This window comes from Boleophthalmus pectinirostris, unplaced genomic scaffold, assembly GCF_026225935.1.
Source record: "Boleophthalmus pectinirostris isolate CB_2022bp ecotype Guang Dong unplaced genomic scaffold, ASM2622593v1 HiC_scaffold_19, whole genome shotgun sequence".
Taxonomy (NCBI): domain Eukaryota; kingdom Metazoa; phylum Chordata; class Actinopteri; order Gobiiformes; family Gobiidae; genus Boleophthalmus; species Boleophthalmus pectinirostris.
This window is the reverse complement of record NW_026571140.1, coordinates 27082917-27107344: the sequence shown is the minus strand read 5'-3', so window position 1 is coordinate 27107344 and position 24428 is coordinate 27082917. Positions and strand designations below refer to the sequence as shown.

The following is a 24428-nucleotide window of genomic DNA, read 5'->3' as shown; positions in this document are numbered from 1 at the left end:
CTTACTGACCCCTTGTGATTGGAGTTGGTTACATATTCCTGTTCCTTTGCATTTACCACAAAACAGCGTGACTTTCAGTTGTAACAAATTACTGTACTTAGCATACGACAGAAAAGAGCTAAGTGGCCATAAATCACAGCTGTTAGAGGTGCTTTGTAAAAACCCACGAGTCGAAACCCACTGATACAGACCAGGCACACGGCCCCAGACTGCTCATAAATCCTCTAGAGCTCAGTAAATTATGTCACAACTTTCACCAAAAACTAAACTATGAATGAATGAGTTTCCTGCTGATATTACCATTGCATTGATTTTTTTGTGTGTGTGTGTGTATTTGATTAGATTGCTGCAACAAGTCTTCAAACTTTTATGCTGAAAATGAAATGTCCCTATTATAAGACAGATAACAGTTCCCTCTCTCTTCTCATATCTTAATCTTCACTCTACTAATAACTGTAAACACAATCTAACTCATGCAATATGTCTTAAAACAAATAAAGCTGCAAATATCTACATATAGCTTCCTTCATATTGGGTTCCTACATGGATTTTGTTGAATTTATTTGGGCTTTCTTTACATTACATGTGTATATACAAGCATACATAGCCTAAAAAGAGTAGGTTGAAGCTTATTATCAACTACTTCCATACAGTTTCAAAACAAAGACTCATCCCACTGTGTTTTTTCATTGTATTTCTTGGGATGTGTCTCTCTCTGTCTCTTTTTCTCTCCCTCTCCCCTCGGGCTCAGCTCTCTGGACCAGCCCTGGACAGGAATGACCAGACCCCAGACAGTGGCTCCCTCTGCACGACCATGACTAAGGCATTTAGTAGAGACTGTTAAACTGAATCGACTGGCATGACTTTGGCACCAAACCAGCGTCTCTGTGTAATGATCTAGGGGCAGAGACATGACGGTAAGAGACTGGACACGTTCAAAAAATAACAACACAATTAAATGAGATTTTAAATTAAATTTGGTAAAATAAGAAAATTTGTTCCAGTCACAATTAGGTGCACTGGCATTTTGTTTTGGTACTTTTGTCTTTAATTTGGTTTAGCTGACCATTTTAATACCCTACAGTTTGATAATAAACAGGTACTTGACAGTGCACAATGCAGATAGTTTTACACCAGATGCAATCCCATAAGCAAGTTTAACAATTTCCATTTATAGGTAAACACATGACACTGAAAAGGAATCATGTGTGGAATCATATTAGTGAAGGTTCAAATGAAGAAGTCCTTAGAGATCTCAGATGAGCTCATACAGATAAATATTTTCTTGTCAAATTATTACTAAGTTTCCATGTTCCATATTTGTGTTTTCATTAAACGCCCTATGTTACATAAAATTAACTTTTGTGAGCTTTACATACCTGGAGTTGTGTTTTGTTTCATTCACACATGTTTGAGTAATCCTTTATTATTAGTCTGTCTACATCTCCTGGGATCCAAATTTTTTGTTCCACCTTGTGATGTCATGAAGTGGTAGCTTTCAAGTTAAAAGCCACCTTTTACCTTTTATGCAGTAGAAGTTGGCAATTCCAGGACTGAAATCATCCAAAAGATACTTGTGAAGGTATATGGACTTTAGAAACACAGTGGAGCACTTCCTGTATTACCACATGACATCAAAAGGTGGAACAGACTGTTTTCTGTTTTAAGAGAAGAATTTGGGGTTCCTGTGTTAAACATGTGTAAATGAAACAAACCACAACTCCAGGTATGTTTGTGATGAGGAAACAACATTATAACATAGATCAGAAAATAGTGTAATATGGGTCCTTTAATGTGTACACAACCTGTGTCCATGAGGTGAACTTTTACATCATGTTTGGAAAAAGAAATGCATACCTAAAATGATGAGCACTGATAACTTGGATCAAAATGAATTTCACAGGCCATATTTTGTGTTTTTATTGAACTGAACCAGACCTGGGACACGCGAAGAGACAGTTTGATGGATGTCCCTCAGTTGGAACAGAAACAGTGACTAAGTGTCTGGGTGTGTCTGAGTTTGGAGCGTTTAAAGTGACCATTACACAGGTCAGACCCACAGCTTTAGTACATTAAACTGTGTACATGAGCCGTCAAAGCTACAGCCAAGAATCCGAGCTATTCAAGAGTTCACTGGTGGAGACAAACCATAACGTTATAATTGTGTGGTCATTAGTCAAAATCAGCCCAGTTGTGTAATGGGGATGGAAACTGTAGACAGAAATGTTGGACAACTGCAGTAAAACAGCCTGAATTGCACTCACTACAATTCAAAATAAAATGTAATCCAATATTGCTGCTTTAAAAATATATATATTTCCGAAAATCATAATGCATCATCTCCTTTCTGATGTTTTGGGTCTGGTACAAAGGCAACATAGACTTATATCCTCTGATTCAAACTGAAATATACCATGCTCATTTTGTGACCAATTAAAGCTGCACTATGTGACTTTTCTGGTGGAGGGTCCGCTACCTGCTGGTCTGAATGGAGGTGTTATCATTTATTGCTTTCACTTGAACAGTCTGACATAAAACGCATCAATCTCCTTAGAGACAAGTGAGACCCACAGGCCAAGTTAAAAGGTCAGATAAGTGGAGAGACGACCCTAGCCCCTAGCATGATAAGTTTTTTTTTTTTTTTTTTTAACAATTTAAACATTTGTAAATGAATAAATAAGATGAAATTCAAATCCGTAATATATCCATGGAGTCAAGCAAGAGACGACTCCCTTCAATAAAAGTTACATAATGCACCTTGAAGTACATTAACAAATGGGAGCTAATCATGATGCAGCATGAAAAACCCATCAGCAGAAGCTTCCAGCACTTTTTCTGATTTTCGCGTCATGCTACAGGTCACGTTTAATTCCCCAAAAGTGAAGTTTAAGTGCGAAGTGGGCGCATGGCTCACCATCTCCAGTCAGAGCCCTCCCCTTCCTCCTCGCTCTGCGGCGGTGGGTCTCAGTATAAATCCAGAGCGCGCGCCTCTGCTCGGCCTGGTGCACGAGCTGCGCGGCGGACACACACCGCCTGAAGAGCAGCGACAAGAGCGGCACAAGGGTCTCTCCAAAAACAAATTATCCACTGTTTTCTTTTACAGTGTCTTGCTTCACTTTACTTGTTTCCATTGTATTTATTCTGCCAATATGGCAAAGACGCTCACCGGGTTGCTGGTGGCTCTGTGCGTAACGAGCGCGTTATCAGGGAGCAAAAACAGAAGGCAGGCTGGACAGTATCAAGTGTATCCACAGCTCCACGAAATAGCATCGGGCTCTTCAGGTGAGAGTTTTCAGGATTTAAAAACTGTAGCAATCACTATTCCCCTGTAGTTCACATGATTACCTATGCGTAATTGTTGATAGAGATGTTTAAAATGTGTCTATACAGCACACATCCTTCTGTCTATTTTGACCTAGGCGATGATTATTTTTTTCTTTAAATTAATAATGTTAAATTTACTTTGGTCAGATGGGTGTGAGGAGAATGGAGTGTTATACAGAGTAAATGAGCAGTGGGAGAAGCCGTACCGCGGGAGTACACTGGTGTGCACCTGCAGCGCAACGTCGGGCATCAAGTGTAAAACAAAACCGGCAGGTCAGTGACCTAAAGAAACAGCATACAATATGTTCAAAAACTTTACGCGGTGTGCCGAGTTCAACTAACAATAGTCGACCTTTCGTTATCTTTTTTCCCGGCTCCACAGTTGAGGAAACATGCCACGACAAGTACAATAACCAGATTTACCGTGTCGGTGAATCCTACGAGAGGCCAAAGGACGGCATGATCTGGGACTGCACGTGCATCGGCTCCGGGCGCGGCAAAATCAGCTGCACCATCGCAAGTGAGTGCCAATACTAAATTAAACAACTGCACTGTTTTTTATCAGTTTGTTCCCAATATGAAATACTTTGCCCAAATTAGAAAGTGACACCTGAGTGTTGTTTGCAGACCGCTGTCATGAAGCTGGGAGGTCGTATAAAATCGGAGACACTTGGCAAAGACCCCACGAGACTCAGAACTACATGCTGGAGTGTGTCTGTCTGGGCAATGGCAAAGGAGAGTGGACCTGCAAACCTCTGGGTCAGTACATTTTCTTTATTATAACAGAAGGACTTAGCACTTTTCACCACTTCACCATGAGCTACAATCTGGGATATTTCGGAGAAGTGTGACTGTGTTGCATTGCAAATATTTGACGTTAGTGACACCAGATAAACCGATCAAAAGTTCATCTGAGGATTCCCTTTCGCAATATTTTCATAAGCATGATTCAGGTACAGGCCTTATAGATAAATGATAATTCCTAGCTATAGTTCTTCTACGAATAACACCTCAATATGACTGGTTAAATCCACCTGTAACTCACTCGGAGCTGACCAATAGTAGGAGTAAGAGGAGAAAAGAGTGACAACAAAACATTGAATCAAATTTTTAGGTTTACATCATGATCACTCTATGACCTTTAATACAACGTTATTAAACAAATTCTAGTTGTGCATCCTAACCACAGATTGTATAAAGAAGTGGCCTAAAGGAGTGTGACATGACCCATAGCGTTTAGGTCCAGTCAGAGTTCCATATTAGGCATAAAGGTTTACTTAGAGACAAAACTGTGAAATAAAAACTACAGGATCATGTAGAGAGGGTTCATATGAACATTTTAAGACCAAAATAACGAGACTCACTGCAGCAGTCACAAAGAAAGGGGTGACAGTTTTTTAATGTAAAGTCAATTGGAGTTAGAGTCGATGGAGCCGGAAGCGCTGCCATACTCACCATTTGGAACGCGGTGGCTAGCGTGTTAGCTATGTCCATTTATATTGTACAGTCCATGATCCTAACCTTCTCTGTTGTGTGCAGCTGAGCGTTGCTATGATAATGGAGGAGCATCTTCGTACACTGTCGGTGAGACATGGGAGAAATCGTACCAGGGCTGGATGATGCTGGACTGCACCTGTGTGGGAGAAGGCAATGGCCGCATCACCTGTACATCCAGAAGTGAGTAAAGTCTGTTCAGTTTTAGCTATTGAACAAGTGGAACTCATGACAGTACTAAAAAACTACAACAACTAATCTAGACTTGGATTAGAATTAAGACTTTCTGCTACATTCCTTATGATCTTTTTTCTGTTATCCATTGTACAATCAGGTTTCAGCATGATTGTACAATGGATACCAAGGACTGGATACTAAGTGTGTGTGTGTTTTTTTCACTTTCAGACCGTTGTAATGACAAGGCGATGCAGCAGTCCTATCGTATTGGTCAGACCTGGAGGAAGATTCACACTGACGGACAGATGGTGGAGTGTGTGTGTTTGGGCAATGGCCGTGGAGAGTGGAAATGTGAGAGAGACGCTGCTCGTTCAGGTGAGGAATTATTCACAATCTTTACATTAGACCATGGTCAGTGAGAGTTGTAATGCTACAGGTTAAATCACTGTTGTATATCATTGGTCATATCAACGGGTAAACAAATGATTTACTGTTAGGAGGGACTAGCTTCACCTAAAACAGAAATAACTAATACTTTGAACATTCATAGACAGCCAAAAGGTTAGATTAAAAGTATAGATTAAAGTACTATTTTCAGTTGGTCGGACCATGGTAAAAGTAGATTAAACTAATGAAATATAATATTAATGTAAGGAATTTATTTATAATAACCATTAAACAATTTGGTGGAATTTGCTTTTGACACAGTAGTCCATAAAGTATACATGCACCAGCTGTCTCAATAGAAATGAAATGAAAGTATATTTATATAATATATTTTTATTATATCATGTTCTACTGTCCAACAGGCCTTCTGTCTTTTCTGTTATAGGCCTGTGTAATATAGTATTTGCTTTATTTTTGGCCTGTTGTAAAAATAAATAAACCTTTACCCAATTTTTCATTGTTGTTTTGATACTTGACAGGCTCAGGTACCCCAGCAGGCTCAGGTACTGTGGTACTGACCCCTGTGCTGACCCCTGTGCTGACCCCTGTCCTGCCCCAACCACTGCCTCAGCCCCTGCCGCCCACTGAAGGCACCTGTCGCGCCGACTCTGGAGCTACTTACTTTGATGGACAGAGATGGATCAGGAACCAGGGCTCCCAACAGATGCTCTGCACCTGTCTGGGCAATGGAGTCACCTGTCAGGAGTGGGGTATGTGTTAGCCTTTCTCTTTTATGTAATATGATTGTGGTTATAGTAACACAATCAAATCTTACACATACAGTATGCTATAATTAGTTTTTTTTTTTTTTTGTAGTCAAAGATCTACTTGAGCATTGAGACATTTGTATTAAAGGTCCAGTTTTATAATGTTGTTATGTCCTCAAACACTTACCCAGGGTTCTGTTTTGTTTCACTCACACATGTTTGAGTAATCCTTTATTATTAGTCCACATCTCCAAAGTGCTCTGTTCACCTTGTGATGTCATAACAGCTACTTTTTATGTACCTTTGTTCAGTAGAGATTGGCAATTCCAAAAATGAAATTATCCAAATGATTCTAGAGAAGGGATATGGAGTTTAAAAACACAAAGGAGCACTTCCTGTAATACCACATTACAAGGTGAAACAGAATGTTTTCTGTTTGAGAGAAGAACTCAGCCTAAATAAGCAGGGTTTGTGTTGAGGAAACAACATTATAACAGATCAAAAGACACACCCTTAGCACCCTACATTTCTGAACTCAAATACAGTTACATCTTTAATTTAATTTTCATTTCCATTGTTTATGCAGAGGCCACTAGCCAGGTGTATGGTGGCAACTCCAATGGGCAGCCCTGTGTGTTTCCATTCATGTTTATGGGAAAGACCTACTACACATGCACTTCTGATGGTCGCACTGATGGACAGCTCTGGTGCTCCACAACCTCTGACTATGAAACAGATCAGCAGTACTCATTCTGCACTGAGAAGTATGGTGAGTGGCAATTTATTCCTATTATTGCGTGAAAGTTCAAAACAAAAATATCTTGTTGTATTTTACCTTGCATTCTCCAAAGTTTGTTATTTGACACTTGAGATAGTGTGCATTTTAAAACACACTCTCCATTGTGATTGTGATTTGCCTTGAAATTTTATAGGTAGAAGGTCTTTTATTCTTTTATGGAGATGTTGTTTTGCCAAAAATGTTCCACAGAATGGCATAAAATGTATCCATCTCCAAGGAGACAAGAGAGACAAGTGAGAGTACTGAACAAAAAAAAAAGAAAAAAGAAAATTAATAAATTCAAAATTCAAGATACTATCAAGTGGCGTATGCTCCATCAGAAAAGTTACATATTGCATCTGTAAACACCTATATCAGTTTATTGGTCATAGTAACTTGAGCGAACTTATTCTTGCAGCTATCGTGGCGACCCGAGGTGGGAACTCCAATGGCGCCCTGTGTCACTTCCCGTTCCTGTACAGTGGCCGTAACTACACTGATTGCACAGCCGATGGACGCCGTGATGGGATGAGGTGGTGTGGTACGACCTACAACTACGACGGAGAACAGAAATTTGGATTCTGTCCCATGGCTGGTGAGTAAAAAGTCAAAATCAGCTCATGCTCATATATAGTTTAATTTTTAGAGACTTAATAAAAAAATAAATAAATAAAAACACATTATAATACCTACGTTCTGACACATAATTATCCTTAATAAAGCATTTTTGTTATGATTATAGAATGATTCAGGCTTAGTAAATACTTAATTGGAGTTGGTGATAGGGTATTCATTAAATAGTTACTAAGACTGAATCTAACTATTTGTTTTTGTTCATGCTTTGTTAAAGGTCCTATATTACACAAAATTAACTACTGCGAATGTTGTTATTTACTCAAAAACATACCTAGAGTTGTGTTTTGCTTCATTCACACGTTTGAGTAATCCTGGTTTATTGGTCTGTTTACATTTCCAAAGATCAAAACTTGCCAATAGCTACAGTACCTTTGACCTTTTGTTCAGTAGAGATTAGCAATTCCAGGTCTGAAATGATCCAAATGATTCTAGTGAAGGTGTATGGAGTTTAAAAGCACAGTGGAGCACTTCCTGTATTAATATTACTGTACTGATCACAAGGTGGAACAGAGTGATTTCCATCTGAGAGAAGAACTCAGCCACATTTTTCAGGGTTTGTGTTACATGTGTGAATGAAACAAAACACAATTCAAACATAAATTCAAACATAAATCAGAAAATGGCCTAATATGGGGCTTTAAGGTTTTAAAATTTGCAATTATAATAAAGTGATACCATATGGATGCAAGAGCCAGTGTACATTTTGGGGCTTTTGAACTTTTTGTTAGTCTTAAGCCTAGAAAATGTGAAGTGGTTTGCAAAATAGAAAAGGTTCACTAAACTAATGGAGGCATGATTTGCTATGACAGCTCCCAAAAAGGAATTATTTTAAAATATATAGCCTATAGCTGATATCTTGGGTTGTTTTATTTTGTAGCTACAATTCTAGTTCCCACAGATGTTCAAAGGATGTGCAGGTAACATCACTTTGATTAAGTAACCATCCGTCACAGCATATAGACCAACTGATGTGGGGAAGTGTTGCTGGGAATGGACTAAACTGTATATGTTCCTTTTTATGTCACATCTCTTTAAAAACAACTTAATATAGAACACCAAATTTGAATTGTCTTCCCTCCCCTCCCTCTGCAGCTCATGAGGAGGTGTGCACCACGAACGACGGAGTTATGCATCGTGTTGGGGACAAATGGGACAAACGCCACGACGTTTTGGGTCACATGATGGAGTGCACGTGTCTGGGGAACGGCCGTGGAGAGTGGAACTGTATCGCCTACTCCCAGCTCAAAGGTGGGACTTGTATGAAACTGTCAAAACTGTCTTCTCTGGTATTTAATTTGAGTCCAAAGCTTGTAAAGAAGCTTTTACCATTATCTTTATCTAAAATTTATTATCTAAATTTTGTTTGATCTTATTGATAGGCCATCCAAATGACTCCTAACCCTAATATTTCACTGAAAACACTTCATCTTGTCCAGTAATGATGTACAGTCCAAACAGTCTGATGTAGGGCTGAATGTATTTTGAAAAATAGCCAATTGCAGTTTTCTAACACATATTTGCAAAAGAAATAATTTAGTACAAAGTAGGGTTATCAAAAATCAATACCGAGATGCTAATTGATACTGCAACTGGTATCATTTGAAAAAAGTGCTGATGATGAAAACACATAAACAGGACAAATGAGAGCTTCCCTGAATACATTTAGACTAGTCTTGATCTGTCAGAACTAGTTTAAGTCAAGATTACAATAATAGTTTTGTGTTAAACATTACAATCTATTGTCAAAACAAAAAATGTTTTTTTTTATTATTATTGTGGTAACTATTGAGTCAGAGGTGTATTTGACATTTTAGTATCACAACAACACTAGCCAAAAATTACACATGTCCAGGAGCATTAAGACTTCAGACTGAAATTAAACTGCTAAATTAATACAAGAACCCAATGCATTTCAGATGGAGACAGTACATCATAGCTCCCGTAGTTCCCATAATTCCTATTTTAATCCATAACGCACCTGGAATAATAATGCTACTCCTATAAAACTGTCAGAGCTATCCATAACAGTTATTTAACGCAACCCAAGAGCTCATGAATTACATTTTAACTAGATTTCTCTTCTCCCTTTGGCCTTGTTAACAGACCAGTGCATTGTGGACGGATACACGTATGACACCAACCAGGAGTTCTACAAACGCCACGACGCGGGCTACATGATGAACTGCACCTGCTTTGGACAGGGCCGCGGCCGCTGGAAGTGTGACGCTGTTGGTGGGTATTGATGGGAAAATAAAAGTAGTTGGTGTGGTTAAAACATTTATTTTATTTTATTTTTTCCCTTAATCAGATCAGTGCCAGGAACCTCAGACCAAAGCTTTCTATCAGATTGGAGAGTCGTGGGATAAAACTATAAACAGCATCCGCTATCGTTGCTATTGCTATGGCAACGGGAATGGAGAGATGAGATGTGAACCTCTGACAACCTCCCCAGGTAAGAAAACGATTTGGTCTAAAGTTCTAATAAGTTAATATTTTTTAAAGAATTATTTCAACAAATTTTAACTTGAAATAAATTCAATATTAATAGTGGAATACAACAACTACACATAGGAAACGAAATAGGAGTGGGGAGTAGTACATAATTATCCTTCCCCTATTTTATAATTCTTTTATCACATAATCAGCTTTCTACAATAGCTCACATAATAACAAAAAAACTTTCTTGTGAACTTGTTCTAATGCTGTTAACTCCTGAAAAACATACCCAGAGTTGTATTTTGTTCACACATGTTTGAGTAATCCTTTATTAATCTGTCTACATTTCCAGATCTCAAAATGCTCTCTTCCACCATTTAGTGGTAGTTTTCAAGTAAACAACTACCTTTTACCGTTAATTCAACCGAGAATGGTAATTCTCGGTTGAATTAGGTGTGTGGAGTTTAGCTTTCAAAACACAGTGGAGCACTCAGAAAGTGGGTGTGAGTGTTTTCTGTTTGAGAGAAAGACACAGCCTAAATATACATAATTTGTTTGTTAAACATGTGTGAATAAAACAAAACACAGATCTGGTTATGCTTTTTAATGAGGAAACAACTTTATAACAGATCAGAAATTAGTGTAATATGGGCTCTTTAATAAACTAACACAATTCCCAATTCCCGTACATGTCCAGCAGTAATATAGCAAATGGGTGACAAGTTTCAAAGACATTACTCAAGTTACCATATTTAAAGTGCACATACCACAGTCGTTTATGCTGTAATCATGAGGTCACAGGAAAGACAAACTGATAAATATAGAGCAGTAATGTTAAAAGAGACTATGAGATATGAGTGGGTGTTGGTCCTGGTTTAGCACCATCTGGGGATTTGGTTTTGTCCCAAAGAGGACCTTCTAAAACTGAACCATCATTCATTGATATTGCACTGCCTAAGTTTAATTTTTTTTAAACTTTGTCACGTAAATATCCTTAATCATGGTGTTTTCAGACGGCTACAGACCAGTGCAGGTGATCATCACAGAGGCAGGAAAGCAGCCGGACTCCCACCCAATCCAGTGGAACCCCCCCTCTTCAGTCCATATCACCCAATACATCCTGAAATGGAGAATCGTGAGTTATAATTATGTTTTTATGAACTCTGACAGATGTTTTTGATAACATTAAATCAGTGATTAATCAGTGTACAATGTTTTACAATCCAATTGAGATCAAGATTCACTGAAGCATGAAATAATATGTCATCTTAGATTTTATTTTGCTTGTGTTTTAGATTAACAATCAAGGCCTCAGAGGCAATGTAGGGAGACCCCTAAAGATTGCTCACAAAACAAGCATAAAAAGAAAATTATGTTTGACATCTACCTTACATAAGATATTAGTTTAAATGCATTACTTTTTATTAGTATTAAGCCTATAGCATACTTACATATTGCTTAACACACATTACATTTTCTATTAAATATAGTGTAAATTATTACTGGGGCACCCTTGTGATCTTGCGTTGATATGAAGGTAGAAAATTTTGGGAGTGGCTGATCTAGAAAATAAATATATTAAGATTTTGTCGAAACCCTACCCTGGATTTGCAACTATCCCTTTTTTACTATCACTTTGTTGACATATACTATAAAATCAATCCAAGGTTTATTAAGAACACAGATCAAACACATAGCTCATACACAAAACATACACTATAAACTTATATTTGTAATGAGTAAGCACAAGAACATTATCAGATTTACAGTTCTGTTTTTAGTTAATACAGGTGTGTTTCATTAGATCGAAATGACAAGAACATCTGCGCAAATCATGTTTACAGTTTGGATGAGGTCAGCGCTTCATTGGAGCATGAGACATTAAAAATGAGAGCCCTGTCATAAAGTGATCCTAATATTCTGCATACAGAACATGGCCTGCTCCTCCCTCTTTGACTTTCTGTATTTGAAAACCTCAAAGATGTTGGAACCGCTGGAATGTTTTCGAGCATAATTGAAGTCCAACAGATTTCCTTTTAAGGGCCTTGTACATGTGTTTTTTGGAGAGCTCAGTTCCTCTTCCCCATCACCCTTTCATGCTGTGAATTTAGTGCTTAGTTTTCCTACTCTGTGTGAAGTTACTGGAGTCTAAATAGTGAGAGAAGAAGCAGGATGTTGCTCAAAGGGATCCCGAGTCCAAAACATACTATTACATAAACAGTCGGAGGTTGGCCTTTTAAATAGTTAAATAGTTAAATAGTGAAATAGACTTCTTTTCAACATTGCTTACTAGTGTATCCAGATTACTTTAATTGTATGTTTTCCAGTTCAGAGTTCACAAGCTTGCAAATAGTAGGCTTTGATTCAGTTCCAAGCCTGGATAAAGAACAAGGGTCAGGTTAGGAAAGCAAGGAAATTCCTGTCTCAGACCACTGAGTACTTGAAGGTGCACTATATAACTTTTTTGGGTCAGGCAGGGTCCACCACCAACCTGAGATGTTATTGCTTTGTTTGAGATGTTCCCCACTGTAGCATAAACATGGTTAATTTGTATTAGCACGTTTTGTCTTAAATAAAACCAGAAATGAAATGAAGCCAGTAAAATCAGCCTATATGAATACCATGTGAATAAAAATAAACTTTAACTTTTTCTAGAAAAATACCCGTGCTCCTTGGAGGGAGGCAGTGATCCCTGGACACCTGAACTCTTACACCATCAGTGGGCTGCGTCCTGGAGTCACCTACGAGGGTCAGCTCATCAGCATCCTCCAATATGGCCGCCGCGAGGTCACACGCTTTGACTTCACCACCACATCTGGATCCTGTGAGTAGCCAATGTAGATAAGCCTCTTTTTGTCAGATCATCTTAAAAATTTGCCTGCCTGTCTTGTTTATATACAGTTTTTAAGTTGCAAGTGGATTAAATTAATGGGTTTCAAGCTATGGAGGTGGTCCGTAAGCAATTCAAATAAAAAATATGATGTCTTTTGTATGGAAAAAGTCCTCATAAAGTCCTTTATTCACCTAAAACCCACGAATTGGTGCAAATTCAGTTCCAATAATACCCAGTTTTGCTTATGTTACAATTTCCAGACTCAATAATGGTATATTCGGTGAAGTAAAATCAATTTTGTCTTTTCATCTTCAGTGGAGACTTCAGAAGGAGAGACCACTGCTCCTCCTCCTGTGGTCGATACCTCAGAGTCGGTCACAGAAATCACCTCCAACAGTTTTGTGGTTTCATGGACGTCTGCATCTGCCACCATCTCCGGCTTCAGAGTGGAGTATGAGCTGAGTGAAGAAGGGGCCAAACGCAACTCTCTGGGTAAAAAAAAACAAAACATACACACAAACAAAAGACACAAACATTTTAATTTCATAAAATGGCTGGGCAATATGGCAAAGAAATTAATCATGTTTTTATTATTATTATTATTATTTTTTTCCCCCTCGTATTGATCAACTGCAATTTTAGATTTTTTTCTCTCAGTATTAGTTTCATTAATGTAAACAATACAGACTTTTAATCAATGCAGTTTAACACAAAAATAGACAAATTTCTTCCTCTAAAATCTGAACTTTGCTCCAAACCACATGCTTTTACTCACAGAGGATTGGCTGTAGATTAGACTGAATCACAATCTCTATTCAAATGTGATTAATTGCCCAGCCCTACTACTTACTAAAGCATCATGTTATGTAAACTGTTGAATATCATTAATAATTTGTATATATTTCTTCAGAACTTCCTCGTACCTCAACGTCCGTTACCATCGGCGACCTCCTGCCTGGACGCCGCTACAACGTGAATGTCTACGAGCTTCCAGAACAGGGAGACCCCACCCTCATCCTCACCACTTCACAGACTACAGGTTTTACTTTCAGTATTTTCAAATGGACAAATATACCATGATTAATAGAGTAGAGACTAGATACTCTAAGACTTTTGTCCATAGCTGAAAAAAGACAAACATAAAATTCAAATTCATATTATGTATTTAAGGATTTAAAGGTCCTATATTACGCAAAATGGACTCTTGTGAGTGTTTTGTTTCATTCACACGTTTGAGAAATCCTCTATTATTAGTCTGTCTACATCCCCAAAAGTCAAAATTCTCTGTCTGTTTTAAAGTTAACAGCTACCTTATACCTTAATTCAGTAGAAATTGTAAATCCTGGGGCTGAAATCCTCCAAATGATTCTAGTGAAGGTTTATGGAGTTTAAAAACACAGTGGAGCACTTCCTGTATTACCACATGACCACATAAGGTGGAAGAACTCAGCTTAAATATGCAAGACTTGAATGTTAAACATGTGTGACTGAAACAAAACACTACTCTGAGTATGTTTGTGATGAGAAAACAAGAGTTTAACATAGACTAGAAAAAGAAAATAAACGTAATATAGACCCTTAAAATTTGAATAGGTCATGGTGCGGTGCTTGACAGTGGTTTAATGCTGCTCAGCAATTTGTTGAATTTCTCTTTTTAGTCCCTCCATGTCAGACAACGCACTGTCCTGTCAACTGAAGCCTTTGAGACAAAAAGCTACATTATAAAGCTTTTAGCCGCAGTTAAGATTACAGTTGCTTTTCTCTTTCTCACAGCTCCAGATGCTCCTGCCCAACATGCTATCGACGATGTGACTGAAACTTCAATCCGCATCAGCTGGACACGCCCCCAGGCTCCTATCAGTGGTAAAAGATCCAAACTATTTAAATTATCACAATGATCATTTCCACTGCATGATCACATTTTTATATATTTTTATTATGCTGCATCTGACCTACTGTGTGTATTTCAGGTTACCGTGTGGTGTACACTCCCTCAGTAGAAGGCGATAGCACAGAGCTGATCCTGGGTAAGAGTGACACCTCTCTGACCCTTGTGGACCTTCATCCCGGGCGTCTGTACAACATCAGCATCTACGCCGTGAAGGAGAAGATGGAGAGCGAGCCTGTGTTTGTACAGGTTAACACTGCAGGCACCCCTCCACCGGGTATGCTACAAATATGCTCAAATCCTCTTGCGTTTTATACTGTTTTTTCATAAAATTTTTTGTTCCGTGTGGTCTACACAATAACTAAATTTTGTATTTTTTATGCATTATATTCCAATATTCCATAGTGTAGTGTTAAACCTACCAGACCAAATTACAGGGAAAGTTGACCACACTCACAGTAAGAATAATTTCAGGTGTTTTACCAGAAAAACTGTAACAAAACTATTACCAAATAAATGCTTGTTTAAGGTTAATGCCATATTGTGGAACGTTCCAGGCAAATCAGTAATTTCACAATCTTAGTTTAATTATTATTGTAATTTTTATAAACGGTTGTGGCAGGAAAGACATCTGGTGTAAAACTTACTCCAATTTACTGTACAAATTATTATACTGTGGAACATAATTTAACTTGTATTCACTTGTGCAAAGTACTATAAGGTACAGAGTAAGATATGTTTATATTGTGTGTATATTATAATCAAGAGTACACATGTAAATTTGCTGGTTCAGCTCCAGCCATGTTATTGCACAGCCTGAGGCCTAAACACAGTGTCCCAGAGTCTGTGAGAAAAACAACATCTGTATCTTCTGTAGCATCACAGAGTCTTTCTCAGCCTCTTTCTACATTTACAGTGGCCCCTGTACAGCCTTATGGCAAACATAGACAAATGAAGATGTATTTGAATAGTAATTAAAGAAAACAGATCGTATCAACTCGCACAACAACCATCTCATTATAGTTACTGATTTGAATCTTCTGCATATTTTGGTGAGCTCAGATAAACTTACAGTGTTATTAAAATGGAAGCACAAGACTGTGTGAATATTATCTTCAGTCCAAACAAAAATAGACACTCCATTGTCTGTAACTGTATTAGCTTTACTAGAAATGTATGAAGATTATAGTGCTCAATACTGAAATGGGGATATTCTACTTCACAAACTTTTATATTACACTGAAACAAGTACAGTTATTAGTGACTTATGCAGCCCTTTAAAAATTCACTGTGTAACTTGTTAAGTCACCTGCTTGTCTCCAAAGTGTTGTTATGGCTTTGCATGGAATGCAGTTATCTATCTAACATTTTTTAAAATACAGATGTTTTTGTTATTTAAAAAAACATGCATTTTTACATTGAGCTGGTGTCTCTCCACAGAATGGACTTTTATCATGGCCTAGTTGCATGAACTGCTTGTCTCTCTGGATGCCATACTGTTGAACATTCCAGACAAAGCAATGACATTTTTGAAAAATAAGTGTTGTTCTAACAGTCCTACAGTTGTAAAGAGAGGCAAGATGAAAAGAAATGCTTAGCATACTGCTTCTGTGAGAAAAGTTGACCAAGGAAACTGATAATCTTAAAGAAGGACAAATTCTGTAATAGTTGGACGACACCATTGTAAATACAGAAAAATGTCAGCAATGAACTGAAGGTGTCCTTGCTAAGACTGCAGAGGATGCAAAATTCCACAACAGTTTCCATGGATACAAGCAGAAAAGTTACATAGTGCCCCTTTAATCTAGTACCAAGTTAAGTCAAAACAGTAACTTAAAACAGGAAAACCTATCTTTAACAGACAGATAGCTTAGATAACAAATTCAGTGTACATTATTGCTTAACATAACCCCTATATGTGTCCTTGATATTTGCAGAGGACGTCCCATCTCCCACAGATCTGCAGTTTTATGAAGTGTCTGATGTGAAGATCACCATCACCTGGACGGGACCCCCCACTGAAGTGACAGGATACAGGGTCACCTTCTCCCCTGTGGGAACTGATGGCTCTGACACCAGACTCCTGCAGCTTCCTGTTTCTCCAAACGCGTACGCAGACATCACCCACCTACAGCCCGGGACCCTCTACCGCTTTTACATCTACGCCATCAGTGGAGGAGTGGAGAGTGAGCCCCTCATTGGGGAGAAGGCAACAAGTAAGGATACTGCACATTAGAGACAGTAAAGACTGTATCAGTTTCACAGATTTAAAAATTACACAGTAATGAACAGTATGTTATTATTTAGAATGTTGGTTGAAGAAATGGAAACAGGAATGTTTAAATCTTTATAAAAAATACTTTAAAGACTTTATAAGTGATTTAATTAAGTATATCAGTAAGTTTTACTATAACATTGCAAAAACCTGTGATTTCCAAATTGTTAATCAAACAAGCTGGAATTTCTTTTATTGTAAATGGTTTACTTGGCACAATGATAAATTGCAAAATGTGTACAGATATGAGGAGGTAAATAATTGGTATTATTGTTATAAATTGGTAAATAAACTGTGGTAGTATATAGGTATGGTTGTAGCTGGTAGAAGTGCATCCAAAAAAAATCAGTTAGTCTAGTTTTGTGGTGTATCAACTGAATTGCTTCTTGCCTAAAATGTTTTTCAAAAAAGCAATTTCCCAATCAAAGAAGTTTGTCTAAGTACATTTATTTTTGTAACTTTTCAGAGCCCGATGCTCCAACCAGACTGCAGTTCACAGACATTGGTGCTGACAATGTTCTGGTGATGTGGGAGTCTCCTCGTGCTTCAGTGTCCGGATACAGACTGTACCTGAGCACTGAGGGCTCCAGACCCACCGAGAAGAGGATCCCAGGAGACATTTCTCAGTACCACCTCCGAAACCTTCGCCCCGACACACAGTACACTGCCACTCTGCACTCTGAGATCGACAACGAGCTGAGCGAAGGCGTGACGTCATATTTCACAACAGGTGAGCCTGAAGAAAGCAGGATACATAGATACAGTATATACTTTGAAACTGTTGATCCCATAGAAATGTTTAATTCAGCTGCAGGAACCTTTCCACTTCACTTCTCAGTTGCTTTTATGTCTTAATCAAAGGTGTCAGTGCAGTTTAACAAGAGGACTGGTCAGGTGGGATCAGCTGATTTTGTATCAGGGCAGTCTGAGGAGAGTAACAGTCCTCAGGACAAAAGTGATCATGAGACTGTAGTGTTCATGGGTTTCAACATTCTGTTATGGTGACATTTTTAGGACTTTTCACCATTCAAGATTTTGTTTTAAATTCTCAGCTACTCTGGTTCTAATTTTTCATAACTGTGAAACCCATGGATATTATGGAAAGGCCATGTTGTAAATACACAGTGAAGTATGAATATGTTTTAATGGGACTGTTGTTCTGCAGCTCCAAAGATCGGGAATGCTCCTCCTTTCAGCACTGAAGTCACTGACACCTCCATCATTGTCACCTGGATCCCAATGCGCAGATTTAGCTACAAGGTACCAAGATCAAAAATGTGATAATATTGGACAAAATGTAGAACAAACTCAAAGCTTTAAAACAAAATTGAATGCTGCTTCTGTTTTTTGTTCTTTTCGTTTGCATAATTACGTAAAAGCACTGTCACTTATGTCTATATGTGATGTTAATTTATATAATAATTTGAGTTCATTTTCAATGTTAAATCTGAGTTTCCACAAGCTAACATTAAAAATAATAATACATCCTTTTTATGGTAACACTTCATAGTAGTTAACATTTTCTTGCAGCTGACTGTCCTGCCAAGTGAAGAGGGCGAGTCTAGAGAGGACACGTCTGAGTCTGGGCGAGTTTATATTTCCGATCTGATCCCGGGGACTGAATACACCTACAGCGTCCAGCCCATCTTCAACGGACGCAACAGAGGCAACCCCATCACACGCAATGTGGTCACATGTGAGTTCACTGGGGTTTTCAAAGTCTAGAATACGGTGAAAAATATATAACACATGGAGGGATAAGAGGCACTTTTTTGTTTTCATTGAATTGTACTTTCATAAGAAATATCTAAAAGGTAAATTCTATGGATACACTGATCTGCTATAGCTTTAATATCTGCTGATACCTGAAAAAAACGAAAAAACTGAAAAAAAAAAAAAAACCTGAAAAGAGTATATATTTCCTTTTAAGAAGTTTAAATACGACAAAACTGATCCAAATGTGTCATGTAGTTGCTATTTATCCAACTACGCTACAGAACAGCTTTGTAAAATTCAAACATTATGAGACATTCAGTTCCAACTATTATCAGTAAATATCAGTTTACAGCCCCAACCAAGATATCTGTACCAATATTTGGAAGAAAATATTTGGCGCTGATATCTGATCAGAATTGGATCGGGATTAGTGAATCTTTAGTAAATTCACAGCTGTTGAATCTGATCAGTTTATATTAGTGACCATGAACTTGCTATATAACAAAACTCTACATTTTAACTATATTCATTTGATCTGCCTCTCATCTGTATTAAATATTATTAGCCTGCAGAATGTCTGAAACCCTAGCAATTGCCTTTTTGATAAATTAAGTAAGATTTCATGACCTTAAAGCTTTGGTTGGATTTACAGTCTGCTAAAACCATTTGTCTGGTGGTCAGTTTTCTCATGGTTGTGTCATTGTCTGTGCAGCTCTTTCTCCTCCCACGAACCTCAGAGTGGAGTCCAACCCGAGCAGAGGAGATCTTACTGTCTACTGGGTCGCCTCCAGAACACCTGGTAAATATTTGAACTTCCTACGCACTCTGGACCAGATCCAGAGCAGACGCTGTCCTTTCTATCTGGGGCAAAAGTCTTTCGAGGGAGACACATTATGTAAAATAGACCATGTTCTTAGAAGTTTATATTCATGTATGTTTGAATTATCTTGTATTCTCTGGCATTTAAGGCTTTAGTGCTTAGAAAATCCTGTTTTGACCTCCCTCTTATGCCCACCTACTTTTCTGTATTTCAAAAGGTTTTAACTCTGGGCCATACATGTAGTATAAAATTGTTACATAGACATTTTTTAACAATAAAAACTCAAAATCTAAAGACCCATTACTATTAATACACAATTTTAGATCAATATTGAGGTTTACAATGAACAAAATGTAAAAACATGATTCACATAGATTAACACTAACACAACAAAAGCATAATATGTCTTCTTTAAGGACCATAAACACACTGGTATCTTCTTATCTTGCTTTTCTTTTATTTCTTTGCAGACATCACTGGCTACAAAGTTATGAGCACGCCCACTACGGATCATAGAGGAACCGAGCTGGAGGAGCTTGTCCGTTCGGATCAAACCTCTTGCATCTTGGAAAACCTAAGTCTGGGCGTAGAGTACAACGTCAGTGTGTTCACAGTCAAAGGAAATCTGGAGAGTCTCCCTGTGTCCACTATTGTCACTCCAGGTACCAGCTCCAAACAAACTTATTACATTTAGATCGGCAAAAGAGTTTTTCCAATGTAATTCATACACACAAATATATAATACCAAAATAGAGTTATACCCTTTTTTGTAGCTGAAGTTTTCAAAGGTCAATGGAGAAAAGTTATTATCTGGCAGTAGGTTTTCCCTTCTCAGTAACTAATACTAATCACCATGTACTCTCTATGTACTTGTGTAAGCCCTAATATAAGTGTTATAGAGCAGTGTTTCCCAAACTTTTTTTCTGGGGTCTTTGGGAAACAATGTTATAGAGAGTACATTCACTATAAAGTATGAGTGTATGAGCGTCACACAGTTTACAATAAGCACTACAGTATTTCCTTTACCATACCGAGAAAGGAAACACACAAAAATCCTACTTACATCTTTAATACTAATAATAGCATTGATAGCTGCTAATCTCCCATTTGCACAGACATCATAATTTCAATAGAAGCATGCCATAGACTACATTGCCTGCAGTTCACAGTATAATTCTGAATGGGTTGCATTAGTTGCAAATGTGGGAATGTTTAATTTATAGCAGCATGTGCACGATTAATTTTAAGATCTAATATTTGGAATGGAATTGTTTGGAATCATTTTTGCTTGTAAGTTTTGTGTAGCTGCTTGTTTTTAATCTTGCTTGCGCTTTTGCGAATGACCTAACCTTTTCAGAAATACCCGTACCACGTGATATTGAGTTTGTGGACATTACTGACACCACCATTGGCCTGCGCTGGATCCCTTTGAATTATACATCCATCACTGCCTATCGGATTTCGGTAGTGGCGGCAGGCGAAAGCTTGCCTATTTTCCAAGATATGGTGGAGGTATCTGCCGGTTATTACCCCATCCGTGGTTTGGAGCCCGGGGTGGACTATGACATCACTGTCACCACTGTAACAGAAGACGGAGAGAGCGAGCCGGCCGCATACACAAAGCAAACACAAGCTGGTGATTTACCACTCACTCAATCAGAGGGGAGGAGTAGGGCTTTAAATTAGGAACAAAGATGAAAATGGGAAAATACATGTTAAATGAATGACTCAAAAGTCATATCAAAACCAGATGGCAATATTTTAGGATCTGACTAATTGCGACTTGATTCTAACTTAGTAGCAGACGTTCAGTAGTTTGATATCCATGGGTCCAGAATGATCATTGTCCTAATGATTAACAACTTAAAACAAAATTTATATATTTTGAATCGGGAAAAGTCTGCAAAATGTTGCATATAACAGGAAACTGAAACCCATGGAATAGCGGTGGTATCTTCTAATCAAAACTACTAATATACATAATAGTCTAACAGATATATGACAAAATGACACTTTACATTTTAGCTCAAACTGAAGGTAACTGGACCCTACCCCTTTCATTACAACAGTGTACAAGTACATCTAATGAACAATCAAGTAAGTCACTAATTTACATATTCAAAACCTTTTAACTTTGCTATCATTCTCACAGCCATCCCCGCCCCGACCAGCCTGCAGTTCAGTGGAGTGGGTCCAGACCACATCAGGGTGACCTGGGCAGTGCCTCATGTGACCACTCCGAGCGACATCTCTCGTTTTGTCATCCGCTATCACCCCATCAACACCTATGATGACGTGAAGGAGGTGAATGTGGGCGGGTCCACCAACACCTACCTGCTCCAGAGTAAGAAACTGAGCCCATTTAAGAAGAATGAGGATTGAATAACAGTGAAATAGTTTAATTATATTTAACTTTTCAGATCTGCTGCCAAACACTGAGTACTCTATCAGCGTGGTTGTTGTCTATGGTGAAAGAGAAAGTGAGCCAGTCACAGGAACCCAGAGGACAAGTAAGTCTTACTTATACATCAGAATCTTTTTAATGGCCACGCAACCATGAACAGACAAAACAGAACAATACATACAACAAAATGGCATTTTCAGTGTCCTTATGGAATACTTCTTTAAGTGTTAAACTGTACTGTAGTTATAGTTGTTTGGAGGAAAAGAGCTAGGAGAAGATCTATGGATGTCATAGAGATGCACCAATACAATACTGGTATCTGATATCGGCACCGGTATTGAAAAACTTGGTGGGTTGGCTAACGACTGCCAAGATATCAGTTTAGCCGGTATCACATTTTGGTCTATAAACTGGTGTAATAAGATGATTTACTGGCCCAAAACATCTCATAATATTAAACTTGTATAATAGTTATTTTATATGATGATGACTGAAGTATTGACATTGGTAGTGGAGCAGAAAAAAAATTGTTTGGTGCATCCCTCAAGACACAAGTCATTTGCTGTGAAAATAGAGGATACCAAGACAGTTGATCAAACTGTGTAATTACTTATCAACCAAACATTTTGCCCTCAGCTTTGGATGCCCCTACTGGCCTGGACTTCTCTGATATTCAGACAAATTCCTTCACTGTCCACTGGGTGGCACCCACTGCCGTTATCACTGGATACCGTCTGCGTTATCAGCCAACAAGTGGAGGACGGGCCAAAGAAGAAAGGGTCCCCCCCTCCAGGACCCACTACACTCTCACTCAGCTGACCCCAGAGACTGAGTACATTGTTCATATTTACGCTGTGAGCAGGAATCAGGAGAGCCAACCCCTCAGCGGCACACAGGCCACTGGTGAGTCTCCTTAGCAACACACATCTGTCTCCTTTTATTAAGTTTTTCACACAAACATCTTACTATCCTATTTCTGAAATGTTTTACAAACTGTTACCACAAACTGATGTGAGTAATCTGATTTCTTTCTGAGTGTTGCTTTGTGATTGTTCATATCTGTCAAAAATGGAAGGTTAAACACTGAAAGTTATTTTGAAATTCATTGTACTTTGTCTCCTTAACACAACAATTACTGCACAAAATCCACTTAACACTTATCACAGTGTGTGTGTTTTTGATTTCTTTTGTGCTCATGTAGTTTACTGACTTTTACTGACCATGTAAATTAACACTGTTATAGTCTCTAATGCTCCCACTGACCTGGAGGTGGTGACCAGCACCCCGAACAGCATCACCATCCGCTGGGACGCCCCCTCTGTCACTGTGAAGTACTACAAGATCAACTATGGTGTCACAGGTGTGGACTATTTATGAGGAAATAAACAGATTATTTATTATTTTAGACAGTAAACTAATGGAACAGTTTAGTGTGAGTATGCAACAATAAATATGCACTTCTTTCTTTTTTATATTAGATAAAAACAGAACACAAAAACAGATGTGGCCCTGACTTTACATCTTTAACTCTTTTTAGGAGAGACCCCTCAGGAGTTCACGGTCCCTGGCACACAGACCACAGCCACCATCAATGGGCTCAGACCAGGCACTGACTACACCATCACAGTGTACGCGGTAACAGGGCGAGGAGACAGCCCCTCCTCTAACATCCCAGCCAGCATCTCTCACCGCACAAGTATGTTAAAGCTGCACTGTGTGACATTTGTAGAGCATGGTGACAAGTACAAACCTTAATTTAATGGTGCAAGTGAATGATCTGCCACCAGCTTGGCTCGATGAAGATGTTATTGTTTCCCTGTAATATTCCAATGTATGGTGTTTGACTTATCAATTCAGTGACGAGGGTTTTTATTGCCTAAAAAAAAAAAACATGCAATCTTACTATGAGCGAGGTCTCCACTCCACAGATCTGACCTGTAACTTGTCTTGTTGCTGTCAACTGCTATAACCATGGAAACAGATAGGTTGTCATAATGTGATGTAATGGAGAAAATCAAGTGGTGAACCCTCCACCAGAAAAGTTACATACTGCATTTTTTAATTTAGACTTTTTTATTATTAACACCGGAAATAAAAAAAAACTAAAAACTAAAGCACAAAGACTAATTAAATAAATTGTCTTTTGAATTCTATAGACACTGAGTCCCCCACTGGCATGAAGATAACTGATGTGAGTGACAACGCCCTCACAGTGCGCTGGTCCCCTTCTCAGGGTCCCATCAGAGGATACAGGATCACGAGCACCCCCAAGAACGGCCTAGGACCATCATATTCGGAGGTGGTTGGCCCAGGTAAAAGAGCTGTGTAAATACTTAAATGTGTGAATTGCCATTACTATGTCAGAATATAGCATTTGTTATCTTGGCTTTGGGTTTGATTTCTAACTCACTTCTGTCATAAAATTAAATTATATTGTCAAAACATAGAACGTCAAGGAAAGATTTGAATAGTTTCTGTCAATTTTCAACTTGC

At 38.3% G+C, this 24428-nt stretch overlaps 1 protein-coding gene across 2 annotated transcripts in view; it reads left to right on the top strand.

Moving 5' to 3' along the window:
* The first annotated feature begins 2991 nt into the window (after positions 1–2991).
* fn1b (fibronectin 1b) overlaps positions 2992–24428 on the top strand; it is a 30959-nt gene continuing 9522 nt past the window's right edge. The window contains exons 1-31 of one of the 2 annotated variants that reach the window (XM_055154469.1): positions 2992–3282; positions 3472–3597; positions 3707–3844; positions 3952–4083; positions 4864–5001; positions 5224–5370; positions 5922–6152; positions 6736–6918; positions 7346–7522; positions 8656–8811; positions 9667–9795; positions 9872–10015; positions 11013–11134; positions 12655–12823; positions 13148–13324; positions 13743–13871; positions 14606–14695; positions 14803–14997; positions 16658–16936; positions 17462–17725; positions 18161–18255; positions 18526–18691; positions 19424–19510; positions 20002–20193; positions 20889–21167; positions 21684–21875; positions 21952–22041; positions 22572–22838; positions 23179–23295; positions 23473–23631; positions 24092–24247. In XM_055154469.1, the coding sequence (XP_055010444.1) occupies positions 3150–3282; positions 3472–3597; positions 3707–3844; positions 3952–4083; positions 4864–5001; positions 5224–5370; positions 5922–6152; positions 6736–6918; positions 7346–7522; positions 8656–8811; positions 9667–9795; positions 9872–10015; positions 11013–11134; positions 12655–12823; positions 13148–13324; positions 13743–13871; positions 14606–14695; positions 14803–14997; positions 16658–16936; positions 17462–17725; positions 18161–18255; positions 18526–18691; positions 19424–19510; positions 20002–20193; positions 20889–21167; positions 21684–21875; positions 21952–22041; positions 22572–22838; positions 23179–23295; positions 23473–23631; positions 24092–24247 (5059 nt within the window). In that variant the 5' untranslated portion in view covers positions 2992–3149. The remainder of the gene's footprint in view (positions 3283–3471; positions 3598–3706; positions 3845–3951; positions 4084–4863; positions 5002–5223; positions 5371–5921; positions 6153–6735; positions 6919–7345; positions 7523–8655; positions 8812–9666; positions 9796–9871; positions 10016–11012; positions 11135–12654; positions 12824–13147; positions 13325–13742; positions 13872–14605; positions 14696–14802; positions 14998–16657; positions 16937–17461; positions 17726–18160; positions 18256–18525; positions 18692–19423; positions 19511–20001; positions 20194–20888; positions 21168–21683; positions 21876–21951; positions 22042–22571; positions 22839–23178; positions 23296–23472; positions 23632–24091; positions 24248–24428) is intronic. The other variant, XM_055154470.1, reaches the window with a different exon arrangement.